Source organism: Bos taurus, chromosome 4 (assembly GCF_002263795.3).
Source record: "Bos taurus isolate L1 Dominette 01449 registration number 42190680 breed Hereford chromosome 4, ARS-UCD2.0, whole genome shotgun sequence".
Classification (NCBI taxonomy): Eukaryota; Metazoa; Chordata; class Mammalia; order Artiodactyla; family Bovidae; genus Bos; species Bos taurus.
This window is the reverse complement of record NC_037331.1, coordinates 16,047,660-16,067,521: the sequence shown is the minus strand read 5'-3', so window position 1 is coordinate 16,067,521 and position 19,862 is coordinate 16,047,660. Positions and strand designations below refer to the sequence as shown.

The 19,862-nt window shown below is 39.5% G+C and overlaps 1 protein-coding gene and 1 long non-coding RNA gene across 5 annotated transcripts in view; both read right to left on the bottom strand.

The window, feature by feature from the left end:
* GLCCI1 (glucocorticoid induced 1) overlaps positions 1 to 16,070 on the bottom strand; it is a 106,765-nt gene extending 90,695 nt beyond the window's left edge. For all 4 annotated transcript variants that reach the window (XM_024990990.2, XM_059885796.1, XM_024990991.2 and 1 more), the window contains exon 1: positions 15,545 to 16,070. In XM_024990990.2, coding sequence (XP_024846758.1) covers positions 15,545 to 16,001 — 457 coding nt within the window. In that variant the 5' untranslated portion in view covers positions 16,002 to 16,070. The remainder of the gene's footprint in view (positions 1 to 15,544) is intronic.
* A 260-nt stretch (positions 16,071 to 16,330) lies between these two features.
* Positions 16,331 to 19,862, bottom strand: part of LOC132345170 (uncharacterized) — a 35,991-nt gene continuing 32,459 nt past the window's right edge. The window contains exon 3 of the long non-coding RNA XR_009494326.1: positions 16,331 to 17,624. This is a non-coding gene — a long non-coding RNA (uncharacterized lncRNA). The remainder of the gene's footprint in view (positions 17,625 to 19,862) is intronic.

Genomic DNA, 19,862 nt, shown 5'->3' with positions numbered 1-19,862 from the left:
AGGATCAAACTAGTGCTTTTTCACTGAACACAGATGAAAGTGTTGTTGTGTATCACAAAGCTTTATCTAATTGCAAGGAGTAGGAAAAATAGTCTAGATATGGGCCAAGAGGGAGACAAAACAGGATTTGGTGAATACTTAGAAGTCTCTACAATAGAAAGGCAGTTTGTCTGAATTACCCTCGTAGATAGTTTGATAGCCAAATTTTAGAGTATGTCTCACTGAATTATTATAATCATTACCACAAATAGAATAATTAATTTTTTTTACAGTAATCAATAGATTACCTTACCCTGACAAGGAATCCTTACCCTGACAAGGAAAGAAGTATGGAGCTACTGAAAGATAACAGCATTTTCAGTACAAAGTGAGTTCAGTTTACAAAGTACTTGAGGTACACAACTGTGGATGCTAACATGAGTCATTTATGTCAAGGCAAGGATTGTGAACTTCAGAATTTTTTTTTTTTAAAGAAAGACTGTGTTTATAACAATGCCAGTGGGTAAATTAGAGATGGGGAACTAATGGCAGGGGAACCACTAGAGAGGCGGCAGTTCTAGCAAAGCAATAAGCAGTAATGAAGCCATGAGGTGACGGAAAGAAGCTCCCAGATTCAGGACATAATTCTATGGAGATGGGAGATGGGATAAGACACAGAATGGGATAAATGAGGGAAGAGGAAAAGTTAATAATTATGCTATAAGGAAGTTAAGAACCCAATCCAATGATGCTCTGGGTCGGAAAGTCTTAACCAAGGCTGCCGTGTTTCACACTGCCAGGAAGCAAATACAAGAAACTATTCAGCTCTGTTTCTGTACCAAATCTCTGAGTTTAAATTGGTGGCTCAGAAAGTAAGGAGTCTACCTGCAATGCAGGAGAGCCAGGTTTGATCCTTGTGTCAGGAAGATCCCCTGGAGAAGGAAATGGCTATCTACTCCAGTGTTCTTGTCTGGAGAATTTCCATGGACAGAGGAGCCTGGTGGGCTACAGTCCATGGGATGGCAAAGAGTCGGACACGACTGAGCAACTAACACACACACAGTGATAATATTTCTAATACTATCTTATCACATGGGAATAATTAAAGCACATTACCTAAATTTGAAATTACACAGAGTAAAATGTAGTAATAAATCATTGCTTTTCTGTCAGCACAGAAAAATACACTAGGCCACCTTTTCAAAGCATATGATATATTCTACTGTGTGAAACATAGGTGGAGTATACTTTAAGGGAAAACTTTATATATAGATGGTAACAAAATCAGCAAGGAGGTAAAGAGCATGAGCAAAACATCCAAGGACAATTATAATGATATTTTAAAATATTTGGATATGTCAACTTGCAGGATGTCAGCATCATGTCTGTTTTAATTTGCTATATACAGTTATCACCTTTAAGAATACCCATTCCAATCAGTGGAAATGCAATAACTACACCTTTCAATGCCTGTTTCAACTTTGAATTTAAATACCAACATAATCTTCTGCTCAAAAATCACAAAGCCAATTCCAGCAGAGTAAATTATCATACACTTGTTAAGAAAATTAAACTACAGATAACTGAATTGTCATTCCAAATTATGTTAGTTGACTCAGAAAGGGGAATTTATATTTAAACCAATCAATCTGTATCTAAAAACCCATCCAACAAACTCATTTTTACCAGAGTCCTGAAGTAAATACTACAAAGAATTCAGCTTTTAAGACATGCCTCTAGAAGGAAATATAATTGTGTTAGAAATAGTAAATTTCTCTATAACCACAAGGAAGATGTTCAGAATTCTCATCTAGTTAGATGTGCACTGGTTTCCTTACATGGGGCAAGTAACATAGAGCTCTAAGTAACTAATACTTAGTATAAGTCACTACCATTTAGTATATTAAAATTACTTACAGCATTATGAGAAGATGACCATGAATTTCTACTCTACATAGCAAAAGTGTCAAGAGCCAGTGACTATCCAGTGACTGTTGAGAAAGGAATGTGAACTTTGCAGCATTCTCTCTCTTGTATACACACACACCACACTAATGGATACTGTGCAGACTTCAGGTAATCAGATTAGGTGACCAATTAATTTCTTTTTTTAAAAAAAATCTGTACACAAATTTTTGTAACATTTTATAAAACAGATTTTTATTTGTAATAGCCCCAAACTTAACCACAATGTACTCCAATAAGTGGTGGGTTAAAGAAACTGTGGTACATCCGTGGATCTTGGAATTTTGCTTGGCAATAAAGGGGAACAGACTATCGGTACTCTCAACAACTTTGATATATGTTGGTGGCATTATGTTGAGTGAAAAAGAGTCACGCTCAAAAGGCCACATAGTGTATGATTCCTTTTATCTAACGTTCTCAAAATGACAAACTTATACAGACTGAGAACAGCCTGGTGACTGCCGGGAGTCAGGATGGCGGGCGGTGGTGGGGGGAGTGGTGTGACTGTGGGGCAGCATGAGAGGGGGTCCGCGTGGCCTCCGCTGTCTGTGATAGGGCAGCTCTGCATCTTGATTACGCTGGTGGTTACGCAGATCTGCTGCACACGCGATAAGACTGATACACACGTATAGCGTCAGGCACACCAATACAAAAATCCTGGTTTAATGCCATACTTTAATTTTGTAAGATATACTCATTAAAGGAGAAGTTGATGGAGCATACATGGGACTTCTCTGTACTGTCTTTTCAACTTCCTGTGAATGTTTGTTTATCTTTAAATTTCTATTGGGGTGAGGTTGATTTACAGTGTTTTGTTAGCTTCAGGTGCACAGCAAAATGAATCTGGTATACATATACCCACTCTTTTAGATTCTTTCCCCATATAGGCCATTACATAGTACTGAGTAGTGTTCCCTTTGCTATACAGTAGGTGCTTGTTAGCTTATAGTGTATATATAGGTGAGCAATTAATTTCTTAATCCTTAAGTATATACAGAAACTTTAAGTTAAAGTCAGACTATAGGAATATACAATTATAAAGATCATAATCCACAGTGTTAATCATATTTCTAGTCTAATTACGCTGACTTATTGCCTTGTCCTCTTGACATTAGTAACAGTAGAAGGTTTGGTGAAAGTTTTTCATGAAGGAAGAAATATTTCCTCCATGAAACTGGTTAGGAAAGGTTTGGTAGGAAATTATAACTCAAATAATAACTTTTTTTATAAGGACAAAATAATCCGGTAAAAAAACCTGGAATATTTATTGAATTTAAAAGCATACCTTTCCACAGAAAAATGTGAGAAATAGAATCATTAGTGCATATGAATTCTTTCCCTTTTAGGGGTTATCTGAATACAAAATCTCTTATAATTTTAATACTCACACTAGAAAGGGAATGGAAGAGATCTATTCATGTTCATTTATAACTTCTTAGGATATTAATTCTGCTAAATGTCAGTAGGACATTTTATGTAGCAATGAGAAATTACACTATTCAGTAATATATTTTTACAACCGCAGATGAACCTCAATCTTGTGTAACAGACTTCCTAAAAAGTTTGTATAAATAACACTTTGGTAAATTGAATAATTTTACTTGCACATAAATTGGATATTCTCTTAAGCAAATAACCACCCCAAAATCTGCTCTTTACTTTAAAATTTTTACATTATAATAAAGCACAAATTAATATGTAATTCACATTCTCCTACTTGGAGCTTAGAATAATCATGATCTTTATGACAGATCTGAAAACATTTAAATTTTTAATTGAGTATGTCCACAGTTTTTGGCATGATGGTTTTTTAAGTTTCTCCAAGTAGAACAGCTTCAGAAGCTGATTTCATGTTAATTCCACAAGGCTAGGCCAAACTTTAGCAGAATATTTTAATATGTCTAGGCAGCAATACCGGAGAACGCAATGGCACCCCACTCCAGTACTTTTGCCTGGAAAAATCCCCATGGATGGAGGAGCCTGGTAGGCTGCAATCCATGGGGTCGCTAAGAGTCGGACACGACTGAGCGACTTCGCTTTCACTTTTCACTTTCATGCACTGGAGAAGGAGACGGCAAACCACTCCAGTGTTCTTGCCTGGAGAATCCCAGGGACGGGGGAGCCTGGTGGCTGCCGTCTATGGGGTCGTACAGAGTCAGACACGAATGAAGTGACTTAGCATAGCATAGGCAGCAATACAGCTTAGACCTAGATATATTAGAGAAGCCACAAGATGATGCTCTCCTAAGTTTCATCTAGTAAGGGAAAAACACATATAAGTAAGTATTCAGTATTCAAAAAAGAATACCAAAAAGCTCAACCTAATCTTGAAAGAGAAGCATAGGAACATAATAATTCATATGTGAAGTTCAAAGCTCAGAGAAAACAGTGGGTCATATTCTTGGAAGATTTTAAATAACCTGAGTTTGTTGAGAAATATAAATGTGAACACCCCAACTGCACCTAGAATATGTATTCTTTAAGGGTTAAACAGCTCTTCAGACATAGTAGAGACTCAATAAATATTCATTGTGTGAAAGAGAGAGAAAATCCACTAGTTTTACCCATCAACATACTATCAACAGCTACTGCAATACCTGAAAATAAAAATTTCTTAAATGAACAGTTATCACTGAAATTAAAGCTGTACTCATCCTTTTTGTATTTTAACCAAAAAGACAAAGAGTGAACAAATGCGATCAACTGGCCAGGTGTTTTTCAATAATGGGTCACTTAGATATGTAAAGAATGACCAGAATTTTAAAATAAGGTTTATTTTAAGCTCTCTGATCAAAATATTGCTGCGTATTTTAGCTTTTCCCCAAAACATTATTTCTGAGCACAATCTTCCTAATTTTACAACACTAATGAAACTGCATTTAGCAGTATTTGCTAATCCCTGCTTAGTAAGTATTAGACACTTAAATGAAACCACCTGACTTCAAACAGGAAAAGGACAGTTGATTCTTTTCAGAGTACCTTCAAAAACCCTTCAGTAGAAAGAAAATGACACTGTCAGAAAACTCAAAACTATCATAAATATAATTTGTTTATAGATTACCAGCTAATATAGAGAAAAATCAGTATTTTACCATGATCTTTTGTACACATTTATGGAAAGATCATTTCACAGGTTACATGCACACAGCAAACAGTTTTTAAAGGTAACTAAGCAACTGAGCTCTGTAAGTTTTTTTATTATTTTCTATGATACAAAGATTACTTCACTAATCCAACTTATAAAGTGATGTATTTAACTAGGAAACTAATTACAGAAGAAATGTCATGAGAAACTTTATCACATAGACTCTATAAAACACTTTCAGTATCAGAACAACAATAGAAATGCCATGTCTCATGTTACTTATGAAAGGATCCATATTCCACACTATCAAAGAGAGCGTGCAGTAAGCACAAGGGGCACTGAAGGATGTCACAGCATCCTGAAAGCAGTTGTTAAAATGGAGACTGAAATATCTCTCTAGATCACATCAGCAAACCTAGAAAAAGGAAAAGAGCCCAAGCAGGCATAAACGGAGAAGACAGCACACCTTACTTTGCCATGAGAATGAAATATAAAAAGATACTATTTTGAATGCTGCTGAGCTGTCACAGAACGGTGGAGGTTAAAATCAGTGTTATGCTTGAATGGAACCTTATGATGCTTTATTACAAATGCAAAGGTTACATTATCAAATATGAAAATACAAAAGACTCATTCTGCCCAGATTTTGAGATTTCACACGAAATCTAAATTCTGTCTTAACAAAGTGTATTTTAAGGACCGAGGGAAAGGCCCACTAATGACATAATGAAGTTCTGAAGTGCTATGGCATTCTTATAGACATATCTGAGGCCCGAATCACTGGGAATACCTGCAGCTATTTTAAGTTCTGTGGACCCTAGAGTTTAGTCCCATTTAGCTTTCTCTTCACCCAACCCCCTGCCAACTCTATTTTTGGCCTTTTTGTGTCTTAACTACATAAGCAATGGGATTACCCATTGTGCGTGTTTTCCTGTCCCATAATTAACTGGGTTCCAAAAGCAACTTCCAGCTAACCTGAAGTCAGGACTTAGAGAGTTACATGGCCCTGTGGGCCTTCTGTGCATGCCACCTGACCCTGAGCAAATTACTTAACCTCTCAAGAGAGAAGTGAGATTATAAAAGTTATCTGTGAAGAGAGATTGTAAAAGTATTATAAAAGTATTCTACACTGAGTTCTGGTTAAGACTAGTTGCTCAACACATAACTAACCGTACGAAGAATCATCTAGTGTATACAGTGCTATAGCAGTGGAGACAGTATGGTACTGGCATAGAAACAGACACATAAACCAATGGGTCAGAGGGCCCAGATAAATAAATCCACGCATATTTGTTGTTGTTCAGTCATTAAGTTGTGTCCGACTGGACTGCATGGACTGCAGTACACCAGGCTTCCCTGTCCTTCACTATCTCCCAGGGTTTGCTCAAACTCATGTCCATTGGGTCAGTGATGCCATCCAACCATCTCATCCTTTGTCACCCTCTTCTCCTATGCCCTCAACCTTTCTCAGCATCAGGGTCTTTTCCAATGAGCTGGCTCTACACATCAGACCAATGGCACAGAGGGCCCAGATATAAAAATCCACAGATATATGGTCAACTGATCTTTGACAGAGGTACCAAGAATATACAATGAGAAAAGGATAGTCTCTCTATACATGGTGCTAGGAAAGCTGGATATCTATGTGCAGAAGAGTGAAACTGAACCCCATCTTATACCATGCACAAAATTAACTTGAAATGGATTAAAGACTTAAATATAAGACCTGGAACCGTCAAACTCCTAGAAGAAAATGTAGGGAAAAAGCTCAGTCTTGGCAATGCCATTTTGGATATAATACCAAAAGCACAAGCAACAGAAGCAAAAATAAACAAGCAACTATAAAGCTTCTGCGCAGCGAAGGAAACAATTAACAAAACGAAAAGACAAGTTATGGCACAGAAGAAAATACCTGCAAACCATACATCTGATAAGGGCCTACTATTTTGGATATATACATTTGCTATACCCAAAATATATATATGGAATTCATGTAACTCAATAGCAGAAAACACAAATAAGCTTATTAAATAATAGACAAAGGAGCTAAGTGGACATTTTCCAAAGATGACATATAAACAGCTAATGAGGGCACATGAAAAGGTGCTCAAACAGCACTAACCAGAGAAACGCAAATTAAAACCACAATGACATACCATCTCACACTGGGTAGAATGGCTACTATCAAAAAGACAAGAGAATAACACACGTTGGTGAGGATGTGGAGAAAACAGAACCCTCGTACACCACTGGCGAGACAGTAAACTGGTGGGACTGGGAAACAGCATGAAGGTTCCTCAAACACTTAAAAACATATAATCTAGCAACCTCACTCTGAGTATATGCTTATAGGAAATAACACCAGGATCCTGAAAAGATACCTGCACTCCCATATTCAATGCGGCATTATCCACAATAACTAAGATACGGAGAACCTCTGTGTTCACTCATGGCGGAATGGACAAAGAAAATACATACATATATGTATGTGTACACACACACACACACGGAATATTACACAGTCTTTTAAAAAGGAAATCCTGCCATTGGCAACAACATAAATGAACCTGGAGGATATTTTTCTAAGTGAAATAAGCCAGACACAAAAAAACAAATACACGGGGAAAAAAACAATTGTGATCTCACTTATGTGTGTAATCTTAAAAAGTAATCCACAGGAGAGAGTAGAATGATGGTTGCCATGGCCTGGCAGGTGGGGAAAGTTGCTGGAAGGGTACAAACTTAAAGTTGTAAGACAGGTTAGTTCTGGGAAACTAATGTACAGCTGTTGACTGTAGTCAGTAATACTGTATTGTATACTTGGAATTTGCTAAGAGTAGATCTTAAGTGTTCTCATCACACATCAAAAAAAAAAAAAAAAAAGGTGCTCTGTGAGGTGATAGATATGCAGTTATCTTGATTATGGTAATCACTTCACTTTGTAAATGTATACCAAATCATCACACTGTATACCTTACAATATATACAACTTTGTCAGCTACACCTCAGTAAAACTAGTTTTAAAAATTCAAAAGAATCATCTAGTTTAATAAACTTACTTTTACTTTTCCTTTCCATAGTAGACTCTTTTCCTTACCCAACTAAACTCTTAAAAAGCCCACTCATTTTAAAGAGAGAGAAAATAAGATGAAGATTTAGGGACATAGTGTAAGTCAAACGTTACAAGTGGATAAATAACTCAAGTCTCTTGACTTCAAATCTAGTTATTTTTCAGCATACCTTTTTGTTTCTAAGGTTCTTTTATGGAACCATTTGGAAAATAATTTTTTGGTTTTTAACTTGATAAGAGAAAAAAGCCAGGTTATTCTATTAAGGAATAAATAGGGCCACACACTGTTTAATTCCACATTTATCAGAAAAAAAGACCCTTCCCAAAGCAAATTTATATGATCAGCAATAGGCCATGCTCATTCAATCTTATATTCAATAGTATCTATAGCAATCATTTTAAGATATATCATAGGTATTAACAAAACTAATTAAGCCACAAAGAGTTCATTGAGGTTTTGTTTGTTCTGCTTAAAAAAACAATTGTATAATGATTTTAGAAAGCCTTTGTTTCACCAAATAGTTAATATTTTAGTCATCTAAAAGCTAGCTATGTGAAGTTTTACCTGTGACCATACTGGCTAAATAAGGGGCTATTACTGTCAACAGGAGATAGACACTTGATCTTTAGTGACACTAGGCAGAAATCTGTAGCAGTTTTTGCATTCTTGTTATCAAACACACCCAGAAGTTTAGTGAGTTTCTTAATTCTAATATCTTGGAAGACAATTTTGGACACCAGTCTTCCCACACAATAATGAGTCTCACAAGTTTAACTCGTCCTTATTTTTGGTGAGCCATCATTAAAGTACACCATAGTGGCATTTCATTAAGTTACAAACATTCAGAGTTCAAACCCACAAATTGCAGGATAACTATTAGCTTCTTAGGGGTGAGGGGCTGAATTAAGCCAGCACCAGTTGCTGGGACTATCACCTGAGACCAGAATCTCTGCTTAGTGATTCCTGAAATATTTACCAGTTTATCACCACATATAACTAACTTTTAATAATCATGGGGAAAAGTACTTCTCACTATAATACAATTCAGAAACAGTACAGATTCTAGAAGTACACAAGGCCAGATACAGCCAATTTCATATCCTTGACCCTTCAGGAACCAGGATTTCTCACACAGTCACTTATACCTGACTTCTGTCTCTCTCTTTCTCTCTCTCTCTCTCTCTCTCTCTCTCGCTCTCTCTCTCTCTCTCTCTCTCTCTCTCTCTCACACACACACACACACTCCTACTCACACACACATTCTCAGGCTTTTATGTGACAAAGAGATATGACCAATCCAACCATATTCTATTTCAGTTACATTCACTAACCTAGGTCTTACATTTTTAGACATTCTGAAAATGTCAAAACATACTCCAGCACAGTGTAATAGTGCTGTGGAAGCAACAGAAAACCTATTCATTAGTAATTTTTACAGCTCAGAAGTCACAGCTGATGACCAGTATCAAAGTCTTCTTTCAATTAGGAACAACAGGATAATCCTGTAGAGTGAACACCGCATCTAGAATCAAAAATTAGATTTCAAATCCACTTTCTTGATGAATGAAAGTATATATTGCCTTAAGCACTCACATGTTTTCTTCCTTTCTACCTACATCTTTAGAGATACAACATAATATTGGAGAGGTTATTGAGGTATCTGGGGCTTCCCAAGTATCTCAGTGGCAAAGAATCTGCCTGCAGTGCAGGAGATGCCAGAGACATGGGTTCAATCCCCGGGTTGAGAAGATCCCCTGGAGGGAGGAAATGGCAATCCTCTCCAGTATTCTTGCCTGGGGAATCCCATGGACAGAGGAGCCGGGAGGCCACAATCCATAGGGTTGCGAGGAGCCAGACATGACTGAGCAACTAAGCCTGCAAGATTGAGGTATCCATGAACTTGCCTCGTCCAGCCAGCTGCCACAGTAACATTTACCTGCGGTAAACATCACAGCTTAAAGGTATCTGCCATGCTTGCTCCTACAAAAATGAAATACTTTTTCCCACAATTTGTTCATAATTAAGAATAATCCTCTTTTCTTCAGAATTACTATAAAGCCATTATATGTGTGTATCACATATATATATTTTATGTACACACATATATGTGTATATATATATTTTTTTGCAGAATAAACACAAATCTTGTTCTTCTAGAATAAGCTGGATGAGTGATGAAGTCATAGTCAGTTCCAGGGACTCAGATGAGGGGTAGAAAGGGAAAGCAAGATGGCTTCTGGCTCTTCCATCAGTTTCTCAAGTTTTTTACATCACGGATGATAGTGTGCTCTCTGTCTTCCACTTGCTTTAAGCAAACCCAGTTAGCGACAATTATGAGATAACCTCAACTTCTTGTTAAAAAAGAACACAGGACAGAAACAGCACAGTGATTTGGTCTCTTAGACATTTAATAAGAGAACAAAATTATATATTGAAGACAAAAAACAGCAGCAGCAGGCACAAACCCCAGACAGGTGCTAAGGAAAATCCTATCAGGGGATTTAAACTCTGGAGAAAAGACTAAACTAAAATTAAGAATAACAAAGTCATCAGTAGATACGTCTTGGCAGATTATTAGCTACATGTGAAAGCTTTGATAAAATGGGCTTTTAGCAATGTTTTAAATTTCAGATTTAAGAAAAATCCTCTCCTACTAGCCATTCGTTGAACATTGCCATTTATTTCCATTGTTATTCACTGCCATGTAGCCCAATTACTCCTTTATTTTCTTCTTCACATTTAGTCTGCATTAGCACAAATAAAAATCACAAGGATACCATTACCCTTCAACATTTCCCCAATATATAAATCCTAATTTGCATTAAATCCTTGAGGAAACATACACTGTGGTGAATGAAATGTCCTCTGTAAAAAGTAAATAATGAAGTAATTTTTAGCTAAATATATGTACACACAACTTTACATACAGTTAAACTGATCAAGGTGCTTTTGTAACACTAGGTGTATACAATATTCAATATGCTTAGAATAATAGTTATTTGAGAGGAATGTAATCTTTGAGCATGAAAAAGTTTAAGAATATAAAACTTCTATAAATTCACTCAGATCCATTTTGCTATTGACCCACTGATGTAGAAGTTTTATGTACCATAATTAATGGGAAAAATTAATGAATGCTGCTGATACTTAGTGTAGTTCTCAAAAGCTAAAAATCTTTCCCCAAAATCAGTATTTGAAAGCTATCTCTTTAGGGAAAAAAGTCAAAGCTTTAACTGTCAGTATATTTTTCAGTCTAGTATAAGAAAGCTTTGAAACAAGGATCTAAGCACTCTAGGAAAACTAATTTTAAAAGTGGGGGGCACAGGAGTGGGGGACCATAATTTTCAAAAATATTAGCCTGAGAAGTAACTTTATAATAAGAGAATGTCTGAATATCTTTAAAATGGGGGGAAAATGTAATTAAAAATGCTGGAATTCTACAAATTGAGCACAGCACTAAAAATGACTCAACAGGGGAAATTTAATGAAAAGATAAACTGAAAGCAAATTGACTGATTAAACACACACACACACACACACACACACACACTCTGAAGGCAGTCATTCAGGATTATATGTTAGTTGGCTTTGTATTTTCTTTTAAATAGAATAACTTCTTAATGTATAAAACAATAAAGCTCTCAAGCATTCATGAAAAATTCTTATCAAATTTCACTCTAGAGTTAATAATCTGTTAGACTACTAGGCCTAAATAAATCTATTATGTTAAATCAGGAATTAACACATGCTGTTTTCCATAGCAGGAAATATATAAAATTATAAGCTCTTCATGTTTTTGTTATTAGGTTTGGTACCCTTAAAAATAAGTAGTATTCTACATCCAGAGTGCTCTAACGCAATTGTCTTTATATCTTTTAGAATTTATAATTCATCTCAATGCTCAGTCCTTACAAAAAACCACAAAAGGACGTGCAACTGCTACTTACTGTCTTGAACAGTAAAACTGTATTTGTTCTGTTTTTGAGCCCATAGGTTTTGCTTTATGACGTTTTCAGAATGAAGCAAATTTATTCTATTTTCTTTTCACTGTTACACATGATTTCTAAGATCATTAATTTTAACACTAACATCCTGTTACATTCTCATTTGAGTTGTTCTATTTATCTCGAAGGTAGACTTACATATTACCATTACAAAAAATAACTATTTGCATAATACTTTATGATTTTACATCTATTACAAACACATCACAGGGAGCCTGAGGATGCATTCAGTAGCTTGTCATTCACCACTTCAAGACCCTTCAGAACTAAACAAGGGGGAGGGTGACATTTTGCTAATGGCAGAAGTAAAGAAATGAATATAAATAACAAGCTTTGAAGTTTTAAAAATGCAAACTAAAATTTTTAAAAATGCAAACAAAAATATGATCCATATGCATAAACAAGATAGTTTCAATTTATAAAACTTGGTGATATTTGTAGAAAGTAAGGTGTTTGGAGATTTATGTATCTTCTATTATGACAGCCATTTAAATTATCTAAAACTATCCTACAAAATAAAGAAAATTAACATCTTCTTGCTAAATTTTATAAATTATATCATATTAAAACTGTACCTATTTACATAATTCAGCCTTTTCTCAGCCTTGTGAAATAATCTGATTATCATTTATTACTCTAGACTTAACCCTATAAATGCATATTAAGAATGTTTCAGAGGGAGATAATAATGATCTAACATGTTTAGAAATCATGTTGTTTCATAACTTCTTGGTAAAACAACTACAAAGAAAACTGTTTACAGCTTCTGTATTTTCTTCCATAGCTACCAGTGCAGATAAAAAAATACCGAATGCTGTTATGTCACCTCTAGTCTAAATGCTCATAGCACTTGAAGCTTTTTGTAAACAATATGCCTCTATACTAAATGCCTACCCTGAGCCACTAGCTACCTAATTTAACATTTTTAAATGTAGTTTTAAATGCAGCATAATACCGTCTTAAATACACACACGCACACAGGAGTGTGCAGAAAAGGAAGGAGGTGGAAAGCAAGCAATGGAGCACGGTGTTGTTTTTCATTCATGCAGTATAGTGATGTCAGTGTCTGCAGCAGCAGCAGCAGCGGGAGGAGCCTTGACCTGTGGAGGCTAAAATCCACTGAAGTCAGAACCTTGCAGAATTCAAAAGAAACTGAGTAGATAATCGTTTGAAAAAATTGTTCAACTGTTCATAGTATGAATTTTAAATAGCAAAGTAAACAGAAAAGATTAGCTCTATAGTTTTAACTTGAGTAGAGAGGAGTAAGGCGGGATGTGGAGAAGTGACATAAACGTAATATCATCAGGGAACTGGGGGCAGAAGAGCCTACATTCAAAATCACTTCAATGTAAGAAACTGACAAACCACTTGATGTTAAAACCAACAGAAAGGCCTCCTCTAGTCCCTGTACAAGCTCTCTGATGATGCAAATCTGTCTCCTGCACAACCAGACTCAGAGAAGTGTTTTCATCATGATTGTGTTAAAATTGCATTAAACTCAGATGTGCCGTACTACAACAAAGAGGACAGTTTAAGTCTGGTCACAAATTTTATTAAAACTACTTGATGATGGACCTTGTAATTCCTAATCAATTAAGACTTTTGAAAGATGCAGAAAAAGCAAGTTGTACTACAATCTATTGTAAGATGTTAGTGGTTATCAGCAAAAGGGGAGGAGGTAGTAGATGGCCATCATACTGTTGCAGCAATTGCTCAAACTACTCTTACTATGCCCACAAAACCCTCTGGACAGAATCTTTCTGCAGTGCTTATTTTATGGCTCTCATATTAGTCCTTAAAAGAAAGTCCCAAAACCCAATGGACGTACTGTTGAAGCTAAATCACTCAAAAATGTACGTAACTGCTGCTGTCTTTTCTTTCTGTTACCTTTCCTTTCATACAGTTCTAGAAAATGAGCAAGGGAGTCGCATATGGCATTAATCTGTTAGAAAATGGTGGCCTTTTCTGTAAAATACAGCCAAAGATGTGTGTTCAGTTGTGGTCATTATTAGGGCGATCACGTTGTTTTCATTCATTCATTCAGGATTTGCTGGAGGATGTCAGTTTCTGCAGCTGGCTTGACCTGGGGGAGGAGTAGGGGAGCAAATTCCTTCTGGTGCATACAGATTACAGGATGTGTTTCTTGGTGCTCCTGTACACATACCACTGCACTACATCCTACCCTGCCTTCACCATCAAGTGGTCTGAAAACAAGGGCCTTAGCAACATGCAAATTACAGGTCCGAAACACTAAAACAAAAACACCCAAACTGCAGTCTATCTTACTAACACAATCACTTTCTCCAAGTCTAAGACCCTCATCGAGAAAACACCATGAAAAAAATTCCACATACCATATAAAACACCATACAGAGCTCCACAATGTTTTCCTCCCAAGCAGAGATTTTTCCACTCTGTTACCGGTATGATAGGGTCTCTCCACAATGCAGAAGCAGCAGCATCTGTAACCCTAACCCGGTATCTAATCACATGAGCTACTACTCCTCTCTTCCTTATGAGCTTTACATCCCTGTTTTGGCTTATCTCCCTCTTCTCCCCCAGGACTCAACTAGATCATGCACTATGTCCCTAGAGATAAACCAAACCACACCAGAACACAAAACATTAAGGGAAGCCGACAGCATCCACCAGGTCTCCATTGCCTTTGACAACTAACAGAAAAGAAACTCGAGATCCTTTAATAGCTGAACTGAACTGTTAAGTGTACTTACAAATGGAAGAAAAAAAGTAAGCACACTCCACAAATAGGTCCTCAGAAATTTACCATGCAAGTCTTGAGTTGGGCATAAACTGTTTTCAGTGCAGTACCGCCCAGATGCATATGACTATATAAAGTAGAGAAAAGGAGACCAAAAAAAAAAAAAACACCAAACACTATACACTTCAATTGCACATCCAAAACTGTCCCCTCTACACACCCAACAGGATATCCTTACATCATAACTAGTGCCTCCACCCCTCCAAAAAAGAAAAAAATTACCCCGGTAGGCATAGACACATTATGGGAACTTTGTAGGAAAGCACAAAGAGGCTGTAGAGATTACAACCACCACCTTATCTGCTGCCGGAGTTGGTGTGCGTGTTTTTTTAAAGTGTTTCACCCAGCTCCTCCTTCCCCCACTACAAACAGCAAACACAGGAGTGAGCTAATCAGCTCTTAAACTGAAAAACCTTTCGATGCAGGCGTGTGATGGTAGATAAAAGCTGAAGGGGAGGCAGAAGGGTCAAATAAAAGTTGCTCTGCAGTCCGCTCCTCCGAGCCCCGCAGCGACCGCAGAGGGGTGAGGTTCCCAAAGCCACTTTCACACCTTCGATAATGCACTAGCAAAGAGAAGCCCGGAGAGGCTGAAGTTTCCACGGAGGGCACCGTCGGGGAAGGGAGACGTAGCCAGGGAGGACGGAAGGGTTGGGCTCGCTACCTCTGCAGACGGGCGAGCCGGGGCTCCGTCGCTCAGGTGAGTTGCTCCTCCGGTGGCTCTCGGGGGACCGTCTCGGGCGGCCCTTGGCCCGCGGCGCCTGCTCGGTTGGGGCCGCGGCTGGCGGCGGCGTCGGGCTGGGCGGGCTGGGGCCGCGGGCCGCGCCGGGCCCCGGGAGGCTGCCCAGCGAGGCGGCGGCAGCGGCGGCGGGCGGGCGCGTGGGACTGTGCTGGCTGCCCCGCAGGAGTTGGTAGGGCACCGTGGCGCGGATGGGCTGCAGCAGCCGGCCGGCTCCCGCAGCTGGGGCGCAGCCCACACCGCCGCCGCCGCCGCCGCCTGCACCGTTCCCGCTGCCGGCGGCGGGGGCGGCGGGCGGGGAACCCGCGGCGCTGCGCCGCATCCTCTGCGGCGGGGGATGAGGGGTCTGAGAGGAACTGGAAGAGGAGGCGGCAGTGGACATGGTGGCTCCGCGGGCCCGGGACGACGCCGGCCGACACCGAGGCGCGGAGCGGGAGGCGCGCGAGCGTGTGGGAGCCGGCGCGATAGTGCGTGCGAGTGTGTAAGGGGGAGGGGCGGGGGTATCGGGGAGGGGGAGGAGTCTCCCGGCTCCCCCTTCCCAACGCGCACCCCCGCCGCCTCGGCGAAGGGGGAGGGGAAAGCTGCGAAAACAAACGTCCAACGGCCCCAACCGCCCGGCCGGGCTCGCTGTGGCGGTCACGGCCGGGGCCGCAAGGAGCCCGAAGCCGCCGCCGCCGCCCCGGGCATCGCGCTGACAGGGGAGAGGGGCAACCGGCCGGATCACGCCGACTCGCGGGGCTGCACGCGCGGGAGAGGCCGGTAGCTGCAAAGAGGGCTTGGACCCCTGCTTCTGGGGACCAGGGTAGGGGGAAAAGGGCCTCGAGGTGCCCGGCTCTCCGCGGAGCCGCGCCACCGCAAACGCCTCCGCCGCCGCCGCTTCTGCCCTCTCCTCACTCCAAAAGGCAACTAACCCCTAAGCCGTACCCCGCCCCCGGCACCGCCTCCCGGCGCTCGGGACCGGCAGCTGCCGCAACGAGCATTCCCATTGGCTCCGTCCTTCTCCACCAACGCTGTAGTGATTGGTTTCAGGATAGGAGTGAGAGGAGTATCTGCCAATGAAAGTGGGTGTCCTACTCTGGAGGCGGGATATGAAGGGGTGGAAGAGGGAGGAGGGGGCTGTGCGCGCAAGGAGGGGCGTGAGAGTTGACAGCCTTTGAGGTGAGAGGGGGACTTTGATTGGGCTGCTTTGGGAGAGTGGGTCCGTACGTGTCCTGCCCCAACACCCACAGACACGCGTACACCCGAGGAAGCAGGTTACGAGGGCTCCACCCTCCAGGGCCGATTGTACAATATGAGACAGAGGATACATCAGGCAAATTTGACTTTACAAGTACACCTGTTCTGATAGTGGGATGTTTTAGAATCCATCCCTTTCTCTCTGACTTTAGTAATCTGAGGTTTTGCAGCGAGCAGACTAATCGAAAGAACTTCAGGGCATCAGAAGCAATGTATGGGAGTTGGATTAAACACTGAGTGGATACTTTTACAGTTAACCTATGGAGTGAAAAGAGTCAAATCTTCTGTTCCAAGATAATAACTTGGAATTGCAAGAGTCAACAAGGAGTTGTACATCATTACACCATCAGTTAAATACATTAATGGAGGGTACGCTGTTGTCTTTCCCAGAAGCAGATGGCCTCTTGGGAGAAGTAAGTACCAGACTTGATGTAACAATACACTGTGGTAAATTTCGTTTTTATTCTGCAGTGAAACTGAAGGGATACAAAGATTTTAGATGACTACCAGGAACCTAAGTTTACCCCTAAATTGTTCCTGCTTAAACCTTAAGGAACAATTGATTGATGGGTCTAATCAGATAACCTCCCTTAGTTTCCATGAGATAAGAAAAGCATAACTGGGGGGTCAGATTGATCTACTCTTGGTGTCTGCCCACAGTGACACGCTTCCTCTGATTTTCGGCACTAAATGCAGAGATCAGTTTCACTTAGAGGGGCCATCCTTCTCAGCTTCCTTGTGTCCTCAGAAAAGAAAGTATACCCGGTTTCTGTAAAAATGCAAGAATTGCACCCATTAAGACTGCTGATAGTTCCTCACTTTATCACATACTAGAATAATAGTGAACAGTTATTGAACATTTCATGTGTCGGTCATTGTTCTAAGACTGTTGTATGTGTTAACGCCTTCAATCCTTCTATAATCCACAACGTAGATACTATTATTATCACCACTGTGTTCATATATGTTTGCTTTCCAGAATAATATATTAATTATGAATACAGTAAAATTTTTACTCTTTAAAATTTGGTATAATTGACCTATTGTAGTATTTTTTTCCATCTAAAATAAAAGATTTCCTCATTCATTAGGAAATTGAATTCCTTCATGAGGAAAAAGAATGATAAATGGCTTCTTTCTGATGACTTTTTTGGAATATCAAGAACAAAAATTGACAGATTAAAATGAATAAAGTTTTTTAAAAATTGCTGGAAAATGTCCAAGTTGTTGATTTGATTACAGCATGGTTTCATTATAGAAATGTTATCTCTGGAAACAAACTCAATGCTTTAGATTACAATAATTCTAAATTTATACCAAGCCACAGCCATAACGATCAATACTTCAGTTCAGTTCAGTCTCTCAGTCGTGTCCAACTCTTTGCAACCCCATGGACTGCGGCACGCCAGGCTTCCCTGTCCATCACCAACTCCCAGAGCTTACTCAAACTCGTGGCCATAGAGTCAGTGATGCCATCCAACCATCTCATCCTCTGTCATCCCCTTCTCCTTATGCCCTCAACCTTTCCCAGCATCAGGGTCTTTTCCAATCAATACTTGATTTGGATCTAAAACAACATACCTTTTAAAGGCTTTCTGTATTTGTTCAAAACTATCATACCAAGTTAAATATCCAAAACAAATCTAAATGACACACAAAGAGAACTAGTATGATCTTAAAATACTATTTTTAGTTGCTGGTAAGTCATCAAGTCATCATGACCTATTTAGATGTTCAGTCACCTCTTTACTAAAGATAGCTTGGTCATCTCTTAAACCTTTGTTCTCATGAAATAAATATGGATCTCTATGTGTTAAGAATCGAGTCTCTAAACAAATGAAAGCTGGGCTAAAATAAACTAAACCCAGCATCTGCTTTCAAATGTCCACATGTTGAGGTCTTAATAGCATTTTCTTCTTAGTGAGGATGGGAGTGGGCTCCAAGGGTATAAATTTAAGTTTTAGGAAAACATACTCCCCAGTAAATTGGAAACCCCTTAGAAGGAAGTGTGAATTTCTAGGCTAGAAGAGCATTGTTGTTATCAGACTGTGCTAGGTATGGAATCATACACCCAGTATGGATTATCTCTGTTTGTTGAATATAAGTGTAACAATCCCTGTAAATTCTGTAAATGTTAATATTGATGATAACCTCTTTTTTTGTGTTGTCCTGCCTGGAAGGAGACACCACTGAAAGCACAATCAGGTGGCAGAGGAAACATCTTTGTCCTCAGTAACCTGTGTCTTAGTTATTCGTGGAACAGGTCTCACCATTAGCTTATCTGAGGTAGAACTCTGTTACACTTACTTCTTGATTCATATATGGTAATGGGCTGCAATACCCATTAGGTTACATTAAAACTTGGAATCATTGGCTGTGTCTGATTAATATGCAGTCCCGTGTGAAAAGAGAACGAGATAACCATCGGGCCTACAGAGCTACCAGAACCCCCCTCTTCTAGTTTCGTCCACGTTTGCCAGGCTGTGCATCCAAGGCCCAACCAAATGTAAGAGGCAGTCCAAGCTGTCAGCGTTAGAAATGAGGTCATGGCTGAGAGAAAACACTAAACAGATCTGCACTGATGTTCAGCTTAAGCTGATTAAACTCTCTTGTAGGTGGATTCTTTATAGCAACAACAAAAAGAGCCTTGCCTGAATATTTGTCCCTGGCAGATGCTTACAGTAAAACTCCTTACTGCTTGTGACAGCCTACGTGCGCCTTTGCATTAGGTGCTCTCTCTGCCTGAGGAGTTCTTGCCCCAGTTACCCACATGGCTTGCTCCCTCAGTTCCCCCAGGTCTCTACTCAGATGTTATCCCCTTCACAATGAAAGCTTTTCTGAAAACTCTTTTGAAAATTGCAAGCACCCCGAGATGGTCCCTACTCTCTGTCATACTTTTCTTTCCCAGATTACCATCCACACATTGTATATTGTAATTATTTTTTATTCTGTCCGTGCAGAATATACCATGAAGGCAAGACTTTTTATCAGTTTTATTATTGCTGAA